At 40.9% G+C, this 22317-nt stretch overlaps 1 protein-coding gene across 5 annotated transcripts in view; it reads right to left on the bottom strand.

Moving 5' to 3' along the window:
• The window catches only part of PLEKHG4B (pleckstrin homology and RhoGEF domain containing G4B), a 200442-nt gene that overhangs the window by 22803 nt on the left and 155322 nt on the right, over positions 1-22317 (bottom strand). For 4 of the 5 annotated variants that reach the window (XM_073332597.1, XM_073332598.1, XM_073332600.1 and 1 more), the window contains 6 exons: positions 20811-21724; positions 13051-13303; positions 5719-5808; positions 5378-5602; positions 4886-5056; positions 2045-2225 (listed from right to left, as the gene is read on the bottom strand). In XM_073332597.1, coding sequence (XP_073188698.1) covers positions 2045-2225; positions 4886-5056; positions 5378-5602; positions 5719-5808; positions 13051-13303; positions 20811-21724 — 1834 coding nt within the window. The remainder of the gene's footprint in view (positions 1-2044; positions 2226-4885; positions 5057-5377; positions 5603-5718; positions 5809-13050; positions 13304-20810; positions 21725-22317) is intronic. The other variant, XM_073332599.1, reaches the window with a different exon arrangement.

Below are 22317 nucleotides of genomic sequence, written 5' to 3'. Positions count from 1 at the left end.
TCAAGGTTTTAGTCTGGTAGCAGAGTTTCTCAAACAGGCTGGGAACCATTCTTCTAAAAACCCATTAAGGTAATGAAAAGAATCTGAGAATACAGTTAATCACCATTAATCAGCCACATGATCTTTGATGGGATATTTACAAAACAACAGAGCCAAATTGAAGCTGACCATACACATATACAGCATCCTTAATAACAAAAATAAAGAGGTAAAAGAATCTCTCCATCTTATAAGAACTTAGAAATATCCAAATTCTTAAGAAGACACTGTTGCTACAAGTACTCTTCAGAAGGAAAAAAGGTCCTAAAGCTCCAGCATTAATTCATGGAAGCCCAGATGGATTTAGAATAAATATGCCATGTCCCTCCTCCTTTGTTCATATCTATTCCTTTCATGTCAGTTCTGAGTTTACTGTCGCTTTCTGTGCTACTTCTCTTTTGGTGTGAATTAGGAATTTCTGAGGGGAATTCTGAAGTGTTTGGCTAGAGAAGAACAAAGGAAAAGGATTTAAAAAGAGAACAGCATTAAAGTGGCTGAGTTAAAGCTTCAAATCGACCGGCTAGTATGTGTTAAAGTCGACACGTTAGTATCTCCCCAGAAATGCTTACCACCAAATAGGATTCTGCCCCAAAGTTACTATTTTCTAATTTTCTTTTTTCTGAGTTGTGTATTTAACTGCTAAATTTAAAGTAACCTGAAAAGGGGGGGGGAGGGGAAATCATCCCCTTTTCTTCATTATGTTGTACTGTATAAAGAAAGCCTAAAAGGTAAGAACTTTTTGTTTCCCTTTTTGTTGTTTTTCTTTCCTTCCCTTTCTGTTTGATTTTTACATTAGAAATGTTTACCCTATTTTTCCGTCTACGGATGACTGCAAAATGGTAGGAATATGACATTAGAGATACCATAACTATGTCTACCATAACTACTTATGCTAAACAATCTGTTCAACCATGTACTCAGAGTGTCACAGCTAAATACATTTCCCAGACCCGAAGGAGAGCTCTGTCAAAGCTTGAAAGCGTCTCTCACCCACAGAAGTTGGTCCAAAAAAGGTATTGGTTAAAGATTTAATTTGTCCTTCAAATAAGGGCTGAGAAAGCTCACAATTCACATCTGGAGCTTCTGAAGAGTCCTGTAACAAAACCAGAAAAGACCAGAGCTCCCTGTACTGATATTTCTAACATTAAAATGAACGAGGAGAGCTCTTTACCACCCTGCATGTTTGATGAACAAAACAAAAAGGTCTTACTCATGCCCCTTAAAACAAAACCAAACCAAGAAAGGACAGCAATCCAATTTTTTTTCTTCTGGAGCTCACTTTTAAGCACTATTAGCTGCACTTGTAACAAGCAGTGCTACATACTGTGGCAAGACTGAAAACCAAGTGTGTATTCCACATAGGTTTCCCAGGGGGGATATGTTCCATTCTTACCACCATTAAGTGTATACAGTATAGTTGTAGCGGTATTGGTCCCAGGATAGTAGAGAGACAAGGTGGGATAGTAGAGAGACAAGGTGGGTGAGGTAATATCTTTTACTGGACCAATTTCAGTTGGTGAGAGAGACAAGCTTTCGAGCTACACAGAGCTCTCCTTCAGGGCTGGGAAAGGAACCTCCCCCCCCAGCATCACAGCAAAATGCAAGGTGGAATAGATTGTTCTGAGGGACCATTCAAGATAGAGAGGCCTGTTAACACCTCTGCAGTCATATGACAAAAAGAGGAGTTAGTGGGTTACAGATCGTTGTAATAAGCAATAAAAAATCCAGTGTTTAAAAACTAGGTTTGCCCACAGTGTTAGCAACATATCTAAAGGGTCCTCACAAAGCCTGCTAATTGTAGAGAGACAACTTTATTGTGCTGTAATTGTTTTAGGAGTGCTGTTTGCAGAAGCTGTTTTCCGGTTGCTTTTTTAAAATTGAAGTCTTTGGTGACTGCAAACATAAAAGGGTTACCTAATGTGATTGTTTGACTTGCCTTTATAGAACTACAAGAAGTAGACTGCTAAACCTTTCACTCTCTTTCTGAATTAAATAGTTGGTATACCTCGGTTTCTCAGAGCTTGTCTCCAAAGAATCCTTCCTATGATACTGGTCCAAGCAATTTTAACTTCTGTTGAGTTGGCTTGAAGGATGTATGTGTCCTGGGATTTCCTCCTCCTTCTAAACCAGATTTCAAACCGTAGACCACTGTCTCCAACATTCTCTGTCATCCCAATCTCAGCCGTCTAAAATCATATTAAAAAAGCACACATTCAACTGCATGGAAACATTTATAACAAACTGATGAAGTGAAATTCTTTGCATTGCTCATTCTATGATGGTAGAAAAATGTCTTCACCTTGATTCCTTGGTAGTACAACTGTACACAAAGCTGTAAATATTTCTGCTTGAATTTTCAATATCCCAAGAGTCAGCACTCTAGATTCCCCATGTGATCTCTCTGTAAGGGCATGTCTACACTACGGAATAAGGTCGAATTTATAGAAGTCGTTTTTTTAGAAATCGGTTTTATATATTCGAGTGTGTGTGTCCCCACAGAAAATGCTCTAAGTGCATTAAGTGCATTAACTCGGTGGAGTGCTTCCACAGTACCGAGGCTAGAGTCGACTTCTGGAGCGTTGCACTGTGGATAACTATCCCACAGTTCCCGCAGTCTCCGCTGCCCATTGGAATTCTGGGTTGAGATCCCAATGCCTGATGGGGCTAAAACATTGTCGCGGGCGGTTCTGGGTACACATCGTCAGGCCCCCCTTCCCTCCCTCCGTGAAAGGAAGGGCCGACAATCGTTTTGCGCCTTTTTTCCTGAATTACCTGTGCAGACGCCATACCACGGCAAGCATGGAGCCCGCTCAGGTAACCGTCACCGTATGTCTCCTGGGTGCTGGCAGACGCAGTACGGCATTGCTACACAGTAGCAGCAACCCATTGCCTTCTGGCAGCAGACGGTGCAATACGACTGGTAGCCGTCCTCGTTGTGTCCGAGGTGCTCCTGGCCACGTCGTCTGGGAGCGCCTGGGCAGACATGGGCGCAGGGACTAAATTTGGAGTGACTTGACCAGGTCATTCTCTTTAGTCCTGCAGTCAGTCCTATTAAACTGTCTTATGGTGAGCAGGCAAGAGATAAGGAGGGCTAGCAGTCGTACTGTACCATCTTCTGCCGAGCAGCCATGAGATGTGGATGGCATGCAGTCCTTCTGCACCGTCTGCTGCCAGCCAAAGATGTAAAAGATAGATGGAGTGGATCAAAACAAGAAATAGACCAGACTTGTTTTGTACTCATTTTCTTCCCCCCCTCCCCTGTCTAGGGGACTCATTCCTCTAGGTCACACTGCAGTCACTCACAGAGAAGGTGCAGCGAGGTAAATCTAGCCATGTATCAATCAGAGGCCAGGCTAACCTCCTTGTTCCAATAAGAACAATAACTTAGGTGCACCATTTCTTATTGGAACCCTCCATGAAGTCCTGCCTGAAATACTCCTTGATGTAAAGCCACCCCCTTTGTTGATTTTAGCTCCCTGAAGCCAACCCTGTAAGCCGTGTCCTCAGTCGCCCCTCCCTGCGTCAGAGCAACGGCAAACAATCGTGCATCTGAGTTGAGAGTGCTGTCCAGAGCGGTCACAATGGAGCACTCTGGGATAGCTCCTAGAGGCCAATACCGTCGAATTGTGTCCACAGTACCCCAAATTCGAGCCAGCAAGGCCGATTTAAGCACTAATCCACTTGTCAGGGGTGGAGTAAGGAAATCGATTTTAAGAGCCCTTTAAGTCGAAATAAAGGGCTTCATCGTGTGGACGGGTGCAGGTATCGATTTAATGCTGCTAAATTCGACCTAAAGTCCTAGTGTAGACCAGGGCTAAGAGCAGCATGGAGCTGGCAGTGTTAATCTCTAGGAGAAGCACAGCATCCTCAAAAGTTCAGAGAACTGCAGTGAATTAAGTTGAAGCTGAATACCTGGGGGCAGATCTTCAGCTAGTGGATGCTGTCACAGTTCAACTTATACCAGCTGAGGATCTGCCCCTTAGTCTAGTATGCAGGGTGAATGCTCTATATATTGCCTCAGTTCAACAACACAGATCAGCATATACTTAAAAAGTTAAGCACATGCTTTGGTGAATCAGGATTTTGCATATATCTGGTGTTGCCAACGAGGGTAGTTGCAAACCCTGGCTTCACACACATACACCTCTCAAGACTGAGAGGTACAAATCTGTAGTCAGCATGGTGGCCGAGAGGTCATAACTACATATCAGGAGTTTCTTCTTGTAATGAAAGAAATGTTAAAAATAATTATTTCTACAAGAAACACCTAATTTCCCATGAGTCCTCTCCAGCAAGACAAACATGCACTTATGATACAGTGTATATACACACAGACATGTTTTGCTCATTTTACTCATAGGTTTCTCAAAACGAAAAGGAGTACTTGTGGCACCTTGATTATCATACACATTGTAAGGAGAGTGATCACTTTAGATAAGCTATTACCAACAGGAGAGTGGGGTGAGGGGAAGTATTTTTTCATGCTGTGTGTGTATAAAAAGATCTTCTATACTTTCCACAGTATGCATCCGATGAAGTGAGCTGTAGCTCACAAAAGCTTATGCTCAGATAAATTGGTCAGTCTCTAAGGTGCCACAAGTACTCCTTTTCTTTTTGCGAATACAGACTAACAGGGCTGTTACTCTGAAACTGATCAGTTTCTGTCTCTCTCATTTCTTCCAACACATACAAACTACTTGAAATGTAACATGCAATGGAACTGTGATCCGTCACCTGCCATTGTCAAACAGATGGGGTTCCTGTCCATGCAGAATACTAAGCAGATGGCAGGAGGCATGCTGCATTGTACATGCTATCCAAAACATTACAGCAGAATTACATTTACCTTGAATGACTGTTTGTACATATAGATGTCATATCCCCCATCAATCTTTTTTGTTTTGCTAAACAAGATGAGGTCTTCAAAAAGGAAGACATGTCTCAAATACTTCTTTCTTCCACAGCAAACAATAAACTCATCTTGACATCTCAGCTGTCCTTGTTCTTTCAGATTGACCTGATTGGAGAAAATGACAATGCTACTAAAGATAAGGGAAGGCTGGGCTGATTTTGTGCAGTCCAAGGAAGAATGGGGGAAGGGCATTATGTCACATAGATTGTATGCTCTTTGGGCCACGGACCGTCTTCTTGCTCTATATTTGTACAGCGCCTGGCACAAGGGGTCCTGGTCCACGACTAGGGCTCCTAGGCGCTACAGCATATATATAATAAAATAAAATAATCTGCCTCTTAACAACTTTCCGTCTTTGAATGAAAACTGCAGCAGCAAAGCCAAGGGGATATTTGAAAAATATAGGAAGGATTGAAAAATGCTTACATCACACCCTCTAATGGCATCCATAGCAAGTAAGTCATTTCCATGGCGAAGCTGGAATTTCACCATTTCTTCAGCTGCCCTGAGATCATTGAGCTCCTGCTCCTGGGTCTTCGTGCACTCTTTGATCATATCTTTTAGAAGAAGAGCATATTTGCTCATTCTTTGAATAGGCTTCAGCAGATAGGAAGCCAGATCCATCTTATCACACAAATCCTGTTGTTTATTCTGTGGGAATATTAAAGGAATGTATAAACAATATTTGATATACTGCATAAAAGTACACACAGCAGTGAGCGGTGTTCACACAATTCACATTAAATAAGAAGCTGGATAGTAATTACTTTAAAGAATGCATTTCCATGGCTTGTAAGCAAAGCATCCGATTGTGGTTTGTTCTTGCTGTATAACGCATACATTCCAAACTGTTCTTCCTGAAAAAGTATAGGAAAAGGTGTTATTCCTTGTTATTTTCTGTTTCTCCAGCAATCAATTCCTTCTCCATTTAGCATCAGACAGTTTCGTACAGAAATCACGTACAGATTATAACACCCTCCTCCCCCCACAATGGATGCATTCCAATCCAAAGCTGCAGGAGGTGCTATAATCGAGACACACTTCGGCAATGGACATCCAAGGATCATTCATTTAGGAGATTTAGTTCTCTATAATTTACAGCTCTTCCAGATCGAACAATTTGCAAAATTCATCTGTTTCAACTATCTGTCTATTGTAGATATTTCTAGAGCACCTTTCATGACAGTATCTAAATGCTCAATCAGCCAGGCTGACTTTAAACAATATTGGCAACTCATGTGAGTTGACCCAATGACTTTGTCAGGATCATTCATGTGAGTAAGGGCTGCTCACATGAGAAAGTGTTTCCTGCTGTATGCTAGAGTTAATTTAAACCCTTTAAAAATTGTAAGGACCTCCACTTGGTGGGGTCACAAAGGTACGTAGGCACCTAAATCCCAGTTTTAGGCTCCACTGCGATTCCCCAAACTCCCACCAAACCCTGTAGGTGCTTAAAGTCATTTGGTGTCTAAATTTTCAGGTTAAAAGTTCCCTCAGTGCTCAAGTTTCTTCCTCTGGGCATGCGCACTGCTGCCTCCCTCTAGGTGTCCGAGCACTTTTCTCCCATCTATGCCCCAGAGCAATTCGCGAATTGCAGAAGACAGGAGCTGGCTTGCCTAATTCGCATGCAGCACCTGATCTGATACGTGTGCTCAAAGGCTGCCTACCAGATCGGGTCCCATTCCAAATCTAGCTGGAGGAGATGGTGATGGCAGTTACCACCTTATAACTTTTAGCGCAGGGGTTAGAGCACTTGCCTGAGATGTGGACCCATGTTCAATTCCCGCCCCCCCCCCCGAGGGGGAGAAAGGATTTGAACAGAAGTCTCCTGCCTCTCAGGCAAGTGCTCTAACCACTGAGCTAAAAGTTATAAGGTGGGTTAGCACCTCCTCCTCTGGCCGTTTGCCTGAAGCTAGGCAGGCACCTAAGGGAACGTCTACACTGCATTTTAAAACTTGCAGCAACGAATCTCAGCGCCTGGGGCTTCAGACTCGGGCTTGTGGTGCCACACTAAAAACAGCTGGCTAGACCTTCGGGATTGAGCTCTGAAGCTGGGGCAGTGGGTTGGGCTTCAGAGCCTGAGCGCCAGCACAAGCCACAGCATCTAAACTGCTATTTTTAGTGCCGGAGCACAAGCCCCGCAAGCCCAAGACTGAAGATGCTCTGGAACTCGCTGCCGTGAGATTTAAAATATAGTGTAGACGTACCCATACTCATTCTCAAAAGAAATACTCTAGGTGCCCAAGGCACCTGACTCCCATTCATGAATTGCTAGCAGAAATAGGCACCTCCTTGAGACCCTGACTTAGGTGCCTATCTCCATGAGAGGGGCAGGGCATAGGACACACTCGTGTTCTCAGCATCTCCCATTGGCTAGCTTAGGTGGCTCCTTATCTAGTGTGCTGGCCTTTGTGAATAGCAGTGTTGTTCCTGAGATTTTCTAGGTGCCTAAAAGTTATGCACTATGATGCTCAGTGTTGCAGCACCTCAGTCCCTATGTGAATCTGGGCTTCAGGTCCCAGTGCTGAGTGCGGTATAGATCGATATCTAGATAGCATTGTGCCCAGTCTAGTCTTTAGGACAGAATGAAATCTTCTCCAATAACTGAATGGTATTAAAGCATACGAAAAGATTCCCTTTTAAATTCCCTGGACATGAGGGAAGCTTCCCAATTCATTGGAAGTTATAAAAAGATCAGGCGAGATCACTATTTTCCCATTGCCTCGGAACACTGAAATAAACAATCTTTTTCACTTCGTATGTTTGTTTTCCTTCTTATTAAACAAATTATCTTCTTCCTTCCTTTAAACTAACATTACCTAAACAAATCATCTAAGGATAAACAAACAGATCTTCCCCTCATAATACAATCCAAGCAAGCAACCAATAAGTAAAATGTTGGTTTTCTTTTCTAAGAAAAAATAAACCTAGATTATTAGCCAGCCTCTAATTTTTGCCTGATATTGTAGAATAGTTCTTCAGATAGCTTTGTGTTGATACAATACAGTAGTTATAAAAATACAGCACAATTGTGCTTCCCCCACTTTATCCATCGAATAATAAAGGAATTCAGTTATAAATAATCAGGTTCTATAATATGTTCTCAGGCAAAATTCCTGTCAAAAGAAGATCAATTTTTCAGTTTTCCAGGTTTCTTCCTCCTCTTTTTTCTGTTTCTCCATCTTTCCCTTTTTTCCATTTTGACACTGAAAAAGGGGGGGAGAGGGGTAAAAAAAAAAGCCGAAGGCAGGTAAAATAAGTTTGAGTTTGAAAACAAAAAACATCTTTGGTTTTAGCTTTTCATTTTTTCTTAAAAAATGACAGAAAATTTTGAAAAAATGCCTCATGAATATACTTATTTTTTGATAAAAACCCCATCAATGAAAGGCTGTCCTTTGTCCTAATCTCTACAAGGGTCTGCCTCCTTTTATTTTGTTATTCCTAGTATGAGAACAGGATAATGAAGAGAAAATGCGGAGGCCTATATGAGCTGGAGACAGTTTGATCCCTGAAATCCTCTGCTGGAGCCCACAGAATTAGAAGAACAATATAAGCCTCTCTATCTCCTGCAACAGCTAACATATAAGGTGGCAGCCCCAGCAATAAAGAAACTATATGAAGTTTAGGGTTATAACTCCCACTCCAGGATTCCCTGCATTACTCCCTCAAGTGTAATTCTCAAGAACCTGGGGAGCAAGGGCAGGTCCCCTTCCCCTGGGCTTGGTGATGGCTCACAAGCAGATTAACAGAGTATGAGTGAAAACTGCCAGTTAGTTGAGTGGTGGGACTGGCAAGAGCGAAGAGGCTTGTTTTTCATCCAAGTACTGGAACACAGCCCAAAACCACTACTCAGCTGAACAGCGGGACATATGAGTCAAAGACAATCTGATGCTGCTGAGTATCAGCTACAGGCAGAAGAACATGTCATGGTTCCCTTGTGCCTACACTCACGAAACAACGAGCACGCTGGGAGAGTCATTTGGAAGGGCAGTGCTACAAAACACTCTTGCCCAACTTCTCCAACAAACCAACCACATTGTAAGTGGCACACTGGTATTTGCTCCCTTCAGACAACCCAGGAGAACAAACAAACAAGCTCTTCATGTGCAGGCCGGATATCTGGCAAACACAGGATATGGGCCGAAGGGAACGGTACAGCATATGCTCAAGGATGAAGACGGGAGCGGGAGAAACAGGAAAAGAGCAACTTCTTGTGTGTCACCAGACTGAGAAAAGACTGACCTGGTTATTGAAGTTGCCTCACCCATCCAACCCTACACACACACAGAATCAACAAAGCGATCACTTTCCTCCACAAAGGGAAAGAAAACTCAGATCTCAGCCCAAGGAACTATCATTCAAATTGGCCACCCTGCTATGGCCCAGAACTTTCAAAGGGGTCTGAGACATCAGTAAACAACTACCACTTTCATACTAATGGTGTCTAGTAATGAGCACTAAAGCACTAAATCTCCCTCTCTTTCACCCAGGCCTTGAGCAGAAAATGGCACTATGTGCAAAATGCAGCCTGAAAGAATCTGAGTCCAGGGCACTGTCTTCTAGAGCAGAGAATAGATCACCACAGCAAATTTCTTTCTTGTCTACCAGCATCCTCCAACCTACTAACCGGGCATTATGGACAAAGTAAATATCAAGGACTGACACATCCATGCTGCGGAACGTCTGCAAGCTGAGCACAAGCAACAGGGTCTTAGAAGGAGTCACTTCTGAAGGTCAGAGTCTGGCCCAAAGAGTTAGTCTTCCAGTGTTTGTAAAGCCTATTAGACATGAACAACATTAAATACTCCAAGTGCTACAGTGGCCTGACAGCCAGGTTATTACATCCCACCTATCCTCTGTAATGTATGTTCTAGAAAACTAGAAGTAGTATGCATTGCAAAGGGGATGAGGAATAGAATAACTTGCTCCTTTGTCAGTAAGAGCACACACAGCATAGAATGCTTTTCCACTTTACAAACACAAATTAATCCTCAACACTCTGGTATGGTGAGAAAGTAATAAAATCCTGACTTTTTCATCCTAGTCAATAGGAAAAAATCACAGCTGTTGCTCCAGGTGCGGGGCCTACATTAAGCATTCACAACAAAAGTGATTCCCTTTTCAGATCATCTCCTTACTTAAAACACAGTGGGCTGTTTAATCAATCATTTATTGTCAGGGTTGGGATTTTCTTTTGTGGTTAATACTGGATATACAGATTCATTAGGAAAGAGTAAAGAAACACCATGTGAAATTGGATGTGTTTTTCAAGCCATTAATGTTCACTTCCCAATTTCTTTTAATGTTGCTTTGACACAATTATCGCATGCCAGAAATGACTTCAATAGACACTATGGGAATTTATTAAAGTGAAGCAGGTTTAGAAAGCAAAAATAGACAGACAGAAACCTATCTCCTTCTGCTGTAGAGCAACATCTGAGGATATGTGGTTCAGACAAAGATGGCTATTATGGAATATAACAGTGGGGCAAAAGTTGTGTAAGATATAATAAAAAAACTGAAGAATAATGTTCAATTAATGTGAATCACAAACAATAAGACAGTATTTGTTAAGATATGCTGTTCAAAATGGGAGAAGGGGACAGACAAAATACAAAGAAATGCAGGAGCAAGCAATGGGAAAGATTTTAAACCCCTTGAACCCTGGGCTGCTACTGCAACAATTATTCACTTAAAAGTATCCAGCCTTCTATATTACAGTACTCTCTACTTAACCAATGTATTTGAGCACTCAGGACCACAGAATCATGACTGATGATGGCCAAGTGGTTAAAGAGGTAGGGAAAAATAGTTCATTATAGTGAGAGTAACCATGACCACTATAGTTAAAAGTTGCATAAAAGCATTTCTATTCTGCCCCATCTGCCTTTCCCCCCTCCCCAGCTCCCAGTCACTTTTGGTTTTTAGGCTGATATTATGGTGTCCACTTCAAAATGAACTCGTTTGGAAAGTCTGAGCAAAAATTATTCCAGTGTTTTGCCATATGTGGAAAATGAAAATAAAAAAGCTTTTCCCATTGTAAAAATGACCTATTTTTTAACACTGGTAACATTGAAATGACCAGTATAAAGTTGAAATAGCAATAGTGTTGTTTGAGAAGAACCTTTGTATGTTCTGGTGAAAACTGTTATATATTTTTCCTTGTTACAACTCATTTAAATCACTTTATCTGGATGTACAATACATTTGACACAGATTATCTTGCTAAACTTGAATGCATGGCTAAGAAAGACTGAACTGCACAGGTATGCGTGGTTAAATAAGGTGTGCAGTGAATGAGGTAGGGGTTTCACATCCCCTACGTATCTGTGTACCAAAAATTGACCAGCTTGTAATATGTGCAGAACTGTCTTCTCCTGTAAAACTCCTAAGGTGAGTGGAGTAGGACATTCCGGTGGTGTCTAACACAACAGTCAAATGTTGAGGAATTTCTGACCATAACAGTCATTTCCTGATGTTCAAGTGCTTTCCTTGTCACTGTAGCATTCGATTAACATTATTTTTGATGGAATTATAAGTTAAGCCAACTTTAAAACAACGTAATATGCAAAGATACATCTTTGAAAACATTTTATAAGGAAATCCTGATCACCAGGCCCATTCTACTTATCCCAACAGCAAAAATCGACCTTAAATCCGTTTTTCCCAAACTTTTGAAAGATGGGCCTTCCCTTCAGGAAAATTAATCGCATGCCCCTGCAACCCTGCCATATGTTGCTAAAGCCCTCCCCCTTTCTCTGCCCTGTGTTAGCGCCATACTGAGATTTCTGCAGGCGAGCGAGGGGCCTGGTCCACACAGGGCCTCTCAGGAAGGTAATGACATGCTCACTTGCATGACCTCCCCACCCCCATCAGTGGTTCCTCAGGTCCTGACAATAGACCAGCACCATTTCAGACACTCTATGCCCCTTTCCACAATGGCTGCGCCATCCTCTGGATCAGTCGTGCTGACGCAGACTCCCCATATGTTGAAAGAAGGGATGTGCCCTGAACTCCCTACTAGCAGAGGGTCAGAATTAGGCACACAGCGAAGGAAGCCCAACAAGGCATTTCCAAACAGCAAAATGTTAGTGCTTTTAAATGTAATATTTTAAATTTATTTTTCTGTCCAGACACATCTGATTAGCTGAGTGGAAATGTTCATATACCTCAATTAAACTACGAGTGGAATGCTGGAGCCTGATACCCAAAACCACAAGCCACGCATCAGACCAGCCTGGTATATGCAGAACGATCCTTCTGCCATCCCAGAGCCATCCCTTGGGTAGGGCGAATCGGGGCGACCACTCCAGGCCCCGCGCTTTGGGGGTCCCCACGGGCTGGTATGATTGGCCGGCGCAGTCGGTCCCGGAAGAGATGAATTCATCACTTCTGCCCTGGGCCTCGCACCCCCATAGGGACAGCCCTGTGTCATCCAATACACATCCCTCTATGTACACATTATACACAGAGAGCACATACCACCATCTTTTCTCTGGTTAAATGTCGGTTATATTCAGCGGGTGTGGTTCACACATGTCAGAGCAGATGTGTAAGCGGCAATTTGATGCTTTGTCTATTGTAAGAAAATTACTGTCAATAAGGTGAGATTGTGGAATTTAAGATTAGTTTCCTCTTGAAACAATGTCAGCCCCCCTCGTCCCAACTCACTTGTTGACATTAGGGTGATCAGATGACACTAGGTACTTTCCCAGTATGATTGCAAATGATGTTATAAGAGCACCTGTGCATTAGTTCATAATAGGAAACAAAATTAATAGAAAACATAATTATAGAAAACCGAAAACTTAGAGGCAGTATTACTTCTAGCAAATTTAGAAAGATTCCAGCCAGCATGTTTTGAGATATCAAAAGCTGCAGCTGCGTGAGGACCTAGGGGTATATGTACAACTCTCTGAGAGAAGACAGCAGGACACATACACAGACAACAGTAATCATTCGTCACAGGACATCTAGATCATTCACACTATGAGAAACACAAAAAAGGTAAGTGACATGATTTATTCTGTCATAGGATCTGTGATTAACTCAAAATATCTGATTCTAAGAATTCACCCTTCTTTGGAAATGGGACTTACATGTCTGAGAAAACAGTGGCTGACACGCAGTGGGAAGTCTCTGCAGTGTTCCAGCTCTTTTAGAAAATACTGGCAATGGAAATCATAAAGCTTCTCCAGGTTCCCAAAGATAATATTCCGCTTCCCTCGCAAATCCTGAGGTAAATCGATTCTTTCCATTTCTGGAAAATAGTTGTCGATGATATATCCTAAGGATCTAACATATTCCCTTTCTGTTGTGATCATTTCATCCATTATATGTTGCACTTTGCTGCTGGAAGACACAGAACAGCTGTTTTGAACAGTGACAAATTATGACAATGTGTAATCACTGAATACTGAGTGACTGTCTTTGCTTATTTGCATTATTTGGCTCATTTTTACCTGACCTTTGAGGAAATCACACTGTAGCACTGGCAGCTAAGTTGTTTATCATTATAGCAACAGATCTTTCAAGTTTTTTTTGTTCTTGTCTCAGGAGCAAATTTTGCCCCCAGTTACAATGGCGGACTCTCACTGACTTCAGTAGAGTTACGTGGGCATACCAGAGGACAGAATTTGGTTTACAACAGTCTACAACAGCTGTAGTGTAACAGCTAAGCAGCCAGAAAAGAAAGAAAGAATTTTGAGCTCTGGAAAGACTTTTTCATTGTATTAAAGAACTTTCTATTGCATTTGCAAAAGTGTCATGACCTTTTCCATTCCTGCATTCCGTTTGGAAACAGAGCAACATTCCTGGGATGATAAACTAACATATAGCTAAATTCTCATGAGTTTCCCTAAACAATATATCCTCTAACACAATATGAGCTCCCATTGAGAAAGCACGTTCAGTTCTGAAAGATTAAAATGTGACCAGTTCGAGCATTACAGGAAGATCTGCATTCAGGAAAAACATGGCAAACTGAGGAAGCAATCAGTTTGCAAGAAAAGACAATTTCTGATGAACATTTGACAACATAGAAGCAAACAATTTCTTTAAGGAAAAAGGTGTATTTTCATTCATAGACCATGTGGTTGAGAAATAAAATATAGCATAGAAATAAAGTATAGAAAAGTGTTATTTTCTGTGAGATTTCATTTACTAGGATACTTTATTTGCAAGGAATTGAAGCTATCTGAACTTCTGATGATACAATATAGAGCAAGTTTGATTTCATAATAACTAAGTTTTTTTCTTTTTCATATTAACATTCCTACAATAATTTCAATAAACAACTTAAAAATAGTAGAAACATTTTTGGATGGTTAACAATGACAGGAACAGATTTTAATCTTTACTTCTAACATAACAAATCAAACAAAACCCAACCATTATAGTAGATTCATCATGATGGGAAATGCTGCTGAATAAACTTGATTTAATGAGGTGGACATAGCTGATGACAATATGGAGAACTTTTTTATTTATTAAATTGTTTTAATGGCATCTGAGGTGACATACTAACAATTCCATCAGCTGGGGGGACATAACTATTTATATTATGAATTTTTTCCCTTTACCAAATTGGCTAGCTCTTAAACCTTCATCAAAGAGGCGAACTAGAATAACGTCAGTCAGGATTTCCTGTCCAAAAAGGGAAATGCATCTTACAGTAGCTCTTTAGTGTCAAGATTAGAGATGAGCTTGAATCTTAAAAACCCTAGATCTGAAAATCATTGAATTTGGGGTGTTGAATCCAAATCCAGATTTGTGTCTGAATTCTATGGCCAATAACTTGGATCAAACACCAAACGAAATCCCAGATCTGGACAACCACAAGCTTTAAGTGAGGTGGGAAAAAAAATCTGGATTCGGACCTAAATGTTGTAGTCCAGGCCCATCTCTAGTCCCATAATAAAATAATGATATTTTGCACTTCTATAGTGCCTTTCATCCAGGGATCTCAAAGCATTACACTGTGACCTCTTTTCTTCCATTTCTCACCAGAGGGAGAAAGGAGGTCAGAAAGTGTTTCGCAAACATTAAGTAAGCTGCACAAAAACTTTGTGAAAGAAGCATTAGTTTGCCCATCTTTAGAGCTGGATGAAAAACAGGACATTTTAATGACAGTTTTTGTGAAAAAAATTAGTTCATTTTTCATCAAAATTCAAATTTTCATAAAAAATTCTGTTGAAAGCTTCACATTTTGCAATGTTCAAACCAGCTCCACCTATGAGTAATCAGAGTCACAAAAAATTTAAGGGACAGGTTGAGGCTGGCCTCTTTAGAAGCAGCATTGTCAACTCTCAAGATTTTTATCTTGACTTCCATGGTATTTGGTGTTTTTCTTAAAGCTCCAGCACCTGGAGTCAGGTGAACACATGAGAATCTTGAGGTTTTTTAATAAATACATTTCTAGCTCTCCTGGCTGCAGAGAAAAGCTAGAAAACATGACCCCCCCCCAAAAGCTCAACAAATGCAAGAAGGTAAATAATGGACCCCACATTTTAAAAACCTCATGATTTGTAAGACAAGTTTATGTATTTTAGGGCTTGACTCATGGTTTTTGAATGGTTGGGATTGGCACTTCTGCACACGTGCCAAGCAGACAACCCACGGTGACACACTGAGTCAGTGGAGAGCTGGGACTAGAACCTAAGACCTTAATTCCCCACTAATTTATACCAGTGTAAATAAGGACTCTCTCTAAAAAAGTGAAACTCATGTAAATGACAGGAAAATCAGGCCTCACAAGTCCATATTCAGCCTCACTCTTGAATCACTACATTGTACTCTGCCTCACGCTTCATGGAAAAGTCCTATATAATTTAACAGAAAAATTAAATACTTCCAATAGAATTCTATAGGATAATCAAAAATAAAAAAAATCTTACAAAAAGTATGCCAGTATTTATTAACTGTGGTAGGTTTTAAGATAACCAATAAGAATCTATAAAATTTTGTCCCTATTAAATTCTAAAGGACATTTCCATAAGGAAATGAAGACCATATTGTAACTCATGGCATTCCGGAGTTGAAAATCATAAGCAAAACTTTATCTTTTTATGCTTTAATAAATACATAATCCAATACAAATGCATTAAAAAAAACTTTTAGCAGACCTAATCCTGCAAATCCTAATCCTGCAAATGTGAATAAAAATGACTGATCTGATAAATGCCATTGACTGCAGTGGTTCTACTGGACTAACTTTTCTCACATCCATTTGCAGGATTGGGTGCAGTTTTTGTAAACTCCCATTAAACCGCTGAGCCTGGTGAAATACTATAAAAGTCTGTGGTCCCATGACTTGGTCTAGAATAATTAGATAATCAAATTAAGGAATTTTGTCTGGAGATAAGTACCCAAATTTGCATGGATTTAAGTGTCTGCAAGATTGGGGCTTAAATGTGGAAAAATAAAGAATCCTAATTTTATAAGAAGGCATTATGGAAAAGTGGAGCCATTCCAAAGTTAACTTCTTTTTTATGAAATGAGTAAAGTCAAATAAAACGACAAACTATTTTGATTGTATTGGATTTTTTTTTGTAACTACTAAAAGTCAGTGTACATATGTTTTAAAAGAGGAAAGTACATAATTCAGTTTGCACAGTGTGTTTTGGACCGTTTAAAAGCAGCATTTACAGATTAAAAAAATGGAAACCAAACAGACTTTTTTAAAAACACCAATTTCTGTGCAAGAAAGATCACACAGGATGTCCATTCTTCCTCTATTGAACAAATTGATGGTAACATTACGATTCAGTAAACACAATTAAGCAAGTGCTTAACTTCAAGATCTTTAAATCAATGGGATTTAACCATCTGCTTAAGTTTTTGCTGAATAAAGATGGTTTGCTGAATTGAACCCCTTGAAAGCTATAATACACAGATACTATAAACAAAATGTATGATTATTTATGAACTGCTATGGGACACATTCTGATATTCTTACTCAAACTGAATATCACCTTACTCCATAAGTAATACCACTGGCTTCAGTGGGATTGCTTGCAGAGTATGGTGTTACTCAGTGTGTGTAAGAGTATCAGAATCTGGCCCTCAATTACTGACAACAAATATGAACAGCTGGACTTTTAAAAAACAAACATAAATCTTGAGCTCTGTTCAGGCACACACACAAAGTTAGGTTTTTTTCCTTTTTTTGTACAAGATTATTAAAATATAGGTCGATTTAATCATAGATTTTGATTTCAGTTTCCTTCTTTAGAAGCAGTCAAACTTTGGTCTTCCTTTTAACTTTTTTTTTTGGCACTAACTGGGATAATCTTGAGTGAGAGAGTGTGTGTGTGTGAGAGAGAGAGACCAAAAGTAAGTTTGACAGAAAAAAAAAATAGTGAAATTTAAGAACTTCAAATTGGAGCAGAAGACAGTGTTTAAATTCCCTCTGAATTTGTAAATGATGTTTATCTGTATTTCCTTAATATTCTGTCAGCAACTCTAATACAAATATACTTTATCTTAAAGAAAAACAAATTATTTTAATGGTCATTTCCTTATGGAACACTATCAAGATAAAAATAATATATTTAAAGCAGTTCTTTACCATGGTTAGTCAGATTATTAAAATTAAAATTTTTTAAAAAAATCTAATTCACTTTTAACTGTGCGGTGTGATTACAATATGCACTTCACTCAGCTTGGAAAATGAAACCTTTCGTTAGTTTCAATTTCCGACTCTTAAGTAATAGCACAATGGGTTGGTTTTCCAAAACTGGAGGGAAACATTTAAATCCAAAAATCCCAACACATTAATATTGAAAAAATATGGAAACATTTATTTTCATACTAGGCCAAGGCCTCAATCCTGAACAGATTTACACACGTGTTCAACATTATGCCCTCTGAATAGTCCTATTGATTTTCAGTGGGACTGCTCACAATGAGTAAAGTTAGACTCATAGACTTTGGTCAGAAGGGACCATCATGATTAGGGCCCCACCAAATTCACGGCCATGAAAAACACATCACGGACCTTGAAATCTGGTCTCCCATCGCGAAATCTGGTCTTTTGTGTGCTTTAACCCTATAGTGTACAGATTTCACAGGGGAGACCAGCATTTCTCAAGTTGGGGGTCCTGACCCAAAAGGGAGTTGCAGGAGGGTCACAAGGTTGTTTTAGGGGAGTTGCAGTATTGCCAGCCTTACTTCTGCTCGGTCTTCTGAGCGGGGTGGCTGGAGAGCAGTGGCTGTTGGCCAGGTGCCCAGCTCTGAAAGCAGCGCTCCGCCAGCAGCACTGCAGAAGTAAGGGAGGCCATACGATGCCACCCTTACTTCTGTGCTGCTGCCTTCAGAGCTGGGCGGTCAGAGAGTGGAGGCTGCTGACTGAGGGCCCAGCTTTGCAAGCAGCAGAGCAGAAGTAAGGGTGGCAATACCATACCAGGCCATCCTTACTTCTGCACTGCTGCTGGCGGCAGCTCTGCCTTTCGAGCTGGGCTCCCGGACAGCAGCCACTGCTCTCCAGCTGCCCAGCTTTGAAGGCAGCACCGCTGAAGTAAGGGTAGCAGTACTGCAACCCCCTCTACAATAACCTTGCAAACCCCCCTGCCCTACCGCCCCCCCCACATTTCCTTTTTGGGTCAGGACCCCTACAATTACAACACCCTGAAATTTTAGATTCAAATAGCTGAAATCATGAAATTTATGATTTTAAGAATCCTCTGAATGTAAAATTGACAAAAATGGACTCTGAATTTGGTAGGGCCCTAACCATGATCATCTAGTTTGACCTCCTGCACATTGCAGGCCACTGTACCTCATCCACCAACTCCTGTAAATAGACCCATAACCTGTGGCTTTTACTGAAGTTCTCAAATCATGATCTGAAGACTTCAAGTTACAGAGAATCCACCATTTACACTAGTTTAAGCCTGCAAGTGACCTGTGCCCAATGCTGCAGCGGAAGGCAACCCCTCTCCCTCCCCCCCCCCCCCCCGGGGTCTGCCAATCTGAGCAGGGGGAAATTCCTTCACCCCAAATATGGTGATCAGTTGTACCCTGAACATGTCGGCAAGGCCCACCAGCCAGACACCTGGGAAAAAATTCTCTGTAGTAACTCAGAGCCTTCCACATCTTGTGTCCCATCACTGGCCATTGGGGATTTTTGCTACTAGCAGTCACAGCTTTGCTACATACCATTGCAGGCAGTTTCATTAGACCATCCCCTCCATAAACTTGTCAAGCTCAGTCTTGAAGATCGTTAGGTTTTTTGCCCCCACTACTCCCCTTGGGAGGCTGTTCCAGAACTTAATTCCTCTGATGGTTCGAAACCTTTATCTAATCTTGAACCTAAACTTATTGATGGCCAGTTTATATCCATTTGTTCTTGTGTCCGTATTGGCACTTGAATAATTCCCCTCCCTCCCAGGTATTTATAGAGAGAAAACATATCTCTCCTCAGCCTTCGCTTGGCTAGGCTAAACAAGCCAAACTCTTTGAGTCTCCTCTCATAAGGTAGGTTTTCCAGTCCTCTGATCATCCTAGTAGCCCTTCTCTGCACCTGTTCCAGTTTGAGTTAATCTTTCTTAAACATGGGAGACCAGAGTTGTACACAGTATTCCAGATGAGATCTCACTAGTGGTCTGTATAATTGTACTAACACTTCCCTGTCTTCACTGGAAATACCTCACTTGATGCATCCCTCGACTGCATTAGCTTTCTTCATGGCTGCAGCCCATTGGTGGTTCATAGTCAACATGTGTTCAATCAATATACCCAGGTCCTTCTCCTCTGTTGTTTCCAATAGACATGTCCCCAGCTTATACCAAAAATTCTTGTTGCTAGTCCCTAAGTGCATGACCTTGCACTTTGCACTATTAAATTTCATTCCATTTCTATTACTCCAGTTTTCAATGTCATCCAGATCTTCTTGTATGATATTCTGGTCCTCCTCCATATTGGCAATACCGTCCAACTTTATGTCATCTGAAAATTTTATTAGCACTCTCTCTCTTTTTGTGCCAAGGTCATTAATAAAAATGTTAAATAAATGGGTCCCAAGACTGATCCCTGAAGAACACTACTAGTAACTTCTCTCCAGCCTGACAGTTCATCTTTCAGTACGACCCGTTGTAGTCTCTCCTTTAACCAGTTCCTTATCCATCTTTCAATTCTCATATAAATCCCATCTTTTCCAATTTAACTAATAATTTCCCATGTGGAACCGTATCAAATGCCTTCCTGAAATGCAGGTAGATTAGATCCACTGCGTTTCCTTTGTCTAAAAAATTGGTTAACTTCTCAAAGAAAAAGATCAGGTTGGTCTGGCACAATCTACCTTTTGTAAAACCATGTTGTATTTTATCCTAATTATTGTTGACCGCTATGTCCTTAACTACTTTCTCTTTCAAAACTTGTTCTAAGACCTTGCATACAATTGAGGTCAAACTAACAGGCCTGTAGATTCCCAGATCACTTTTTTCCCCTTTCTTAAAAATGGGTACTATATTAGCAATTCTCCAGAATCTGAGTTTACAGATTCATTAAAGTTAAGCATGTGTGTAAGTCTTTGCAGGACTGGAGCTTAAATCTTGAACTCCTTACTCAGTTTCCACTAAACTCTTCCTTGATTTCAGTGGGCCTCAAGTAAAAAGTCTAAGAATTTGTCTATTAAGTTGTATAAACTATCAAAAACCATCTCCCCCAGCCCCACCAAACCTAAGTGTTGGGTCTAAAATGACTTGACAGTGTCCCTTTAAAATAAGAACAACTTATTCTGTATTCGGTATGTTGAATTTAATGTCTCTTTTAAACTGTTTTCCAGAAAGCGTTTAGAATATTACAGTACTTTACTTGTTCCTCCCTCAACAAAATGGATTGTGTTGTGGCCATTTCTCACCTTCCTGCTCTCTTTTTATCTTCTTCTTCTGTATGATGGATCCTTGATGGGGAAGATAAACTGCGGTTTCTACTAATCAAAGGGCTTTTAATAGTCAAGCGCTGCATGTATTTCTTCTCAGCAGCAACACTGCTGGCCACCTCCAATCCCTTGATATAAACGCCAGTGTATCCATGGCGGTGCAACTCGCTGTAGCTGCTCTCGCGCTGAGTAAACTCAAAGCTTTGAGTTTTCTTCATGATTTTCTTTAGTGGATGTTTTCTGTGGCGGGTAGTTGGTGACTGGACTGGCTCAGAATAGCAGGAGGCTGATCCTGAAGTGGAAACATTGTCCATATCTTCTGAGATTGGGCTAGTTTTTTGAAGCCCACCCAAGAGAGGAGTAAATGTCTGTGGCAGAGATGCATTAAACGGCACATATACATCCATATTTTGATTGGTGTTCTCCTGGTCTAAAAAAGGTTGTACTCCTGATGGCAGGCTTGTATGCTGAGGTTTATGCAATGGCTTAACATTATCCCAAATGTTATTATCAGTGCTAGAAGAAAGTCGAGAAAAGGACTGACTTGGTTGTCTAGCACCTTCAGTATCAAACTCACAGTTAACTTTTGCATCAGCTTCCTGGGGAACTCTGCGAGAAGTTTCTTTGTTGGAACCTTTGAGAGCTTCAGAAAGGACCTCTTCTAAATGGTGCCTTGTTTGCTGACATTTTAGCCATAAAATATTCCATTGTTTTAGTTCCTTTTTGCTAGCCAGACCCAATACCATCTCATTCACTTTTTGAAAGTTTTCTGCAGAAACTTTTGTAGCTTCTTGGTGGTAGCTCTGCAAACTCTGAATCACTGATGGAGAGTATTTGTTCTCCACAGTAAGATGTTCAAGATATTCATTGCAGTGTAACATCCACCCACGTGCCTAGATTAAAAGTGAAAAATACCATTAAATAATAAGACCGTGTACTCATAAAACACCTTCTGTTTTAGAATCTCAAAGCAATTTACAAATATCAGGGTGAAAGTCAATCTTGTGCAGAGGACCAGCAAAAGGCCTGTGCAATATTTAAGTCCCATTTAAGTGCTCATAATAGATCTTAACATGATATACGTGCTGAATAGGCATCGTGCTGTCCCTTTACACAGGGCTGAATTTTGCTTCTTATTGTATGTCTACACAGCAATCTAAGCCAGGCTTGAGCCTGGGCTCAAGCCTAAACCCCCTTGTGTCCACACACCAATTGTGTTAAGCTATGGCTTGAACCCAGGATTGGAGGGTCCAAGCCCGTGTTAAGCTGGGACCTGGGGTCCAAGCCTATTGCTTTCCTGTGTGCATGTGGCTCTGGCTTGACTCGGGTCCCAGAGGTTCTCTGGATGTATCCCAAAGTTCCATGAGACAATTTCCTTAGTCCCCTCTATGCCAACAATCTGTGGTGCAGTCCCAGGGAGGGCGGGGGAATGGGGATGTGGGTGGGGAAGGAGCAATGGCCAGAGAATGGAGCTGGGACTAAGCAG

The sequence above is a fragment of the Lepidochelys kempii genome, chromosome 2 (genome assembly GCF_965140265.1).
Source record: "Lepidochelys kempii isolate rLepKem1 chromosome 2, rLepKem1.hap2, whole genome shotgun sequence".
Lineage (NCBI taxonomy): Eukaryota > Metazoa > Chordata > Testudines > Cheloniidae > Lepidochelys > Lepidochelys kempii.
The sequence above is the reverse complement of the archived record's forward strand: the minus strand, read 5'-3'. Positions and strand labels throughout refer to the sequence as shown.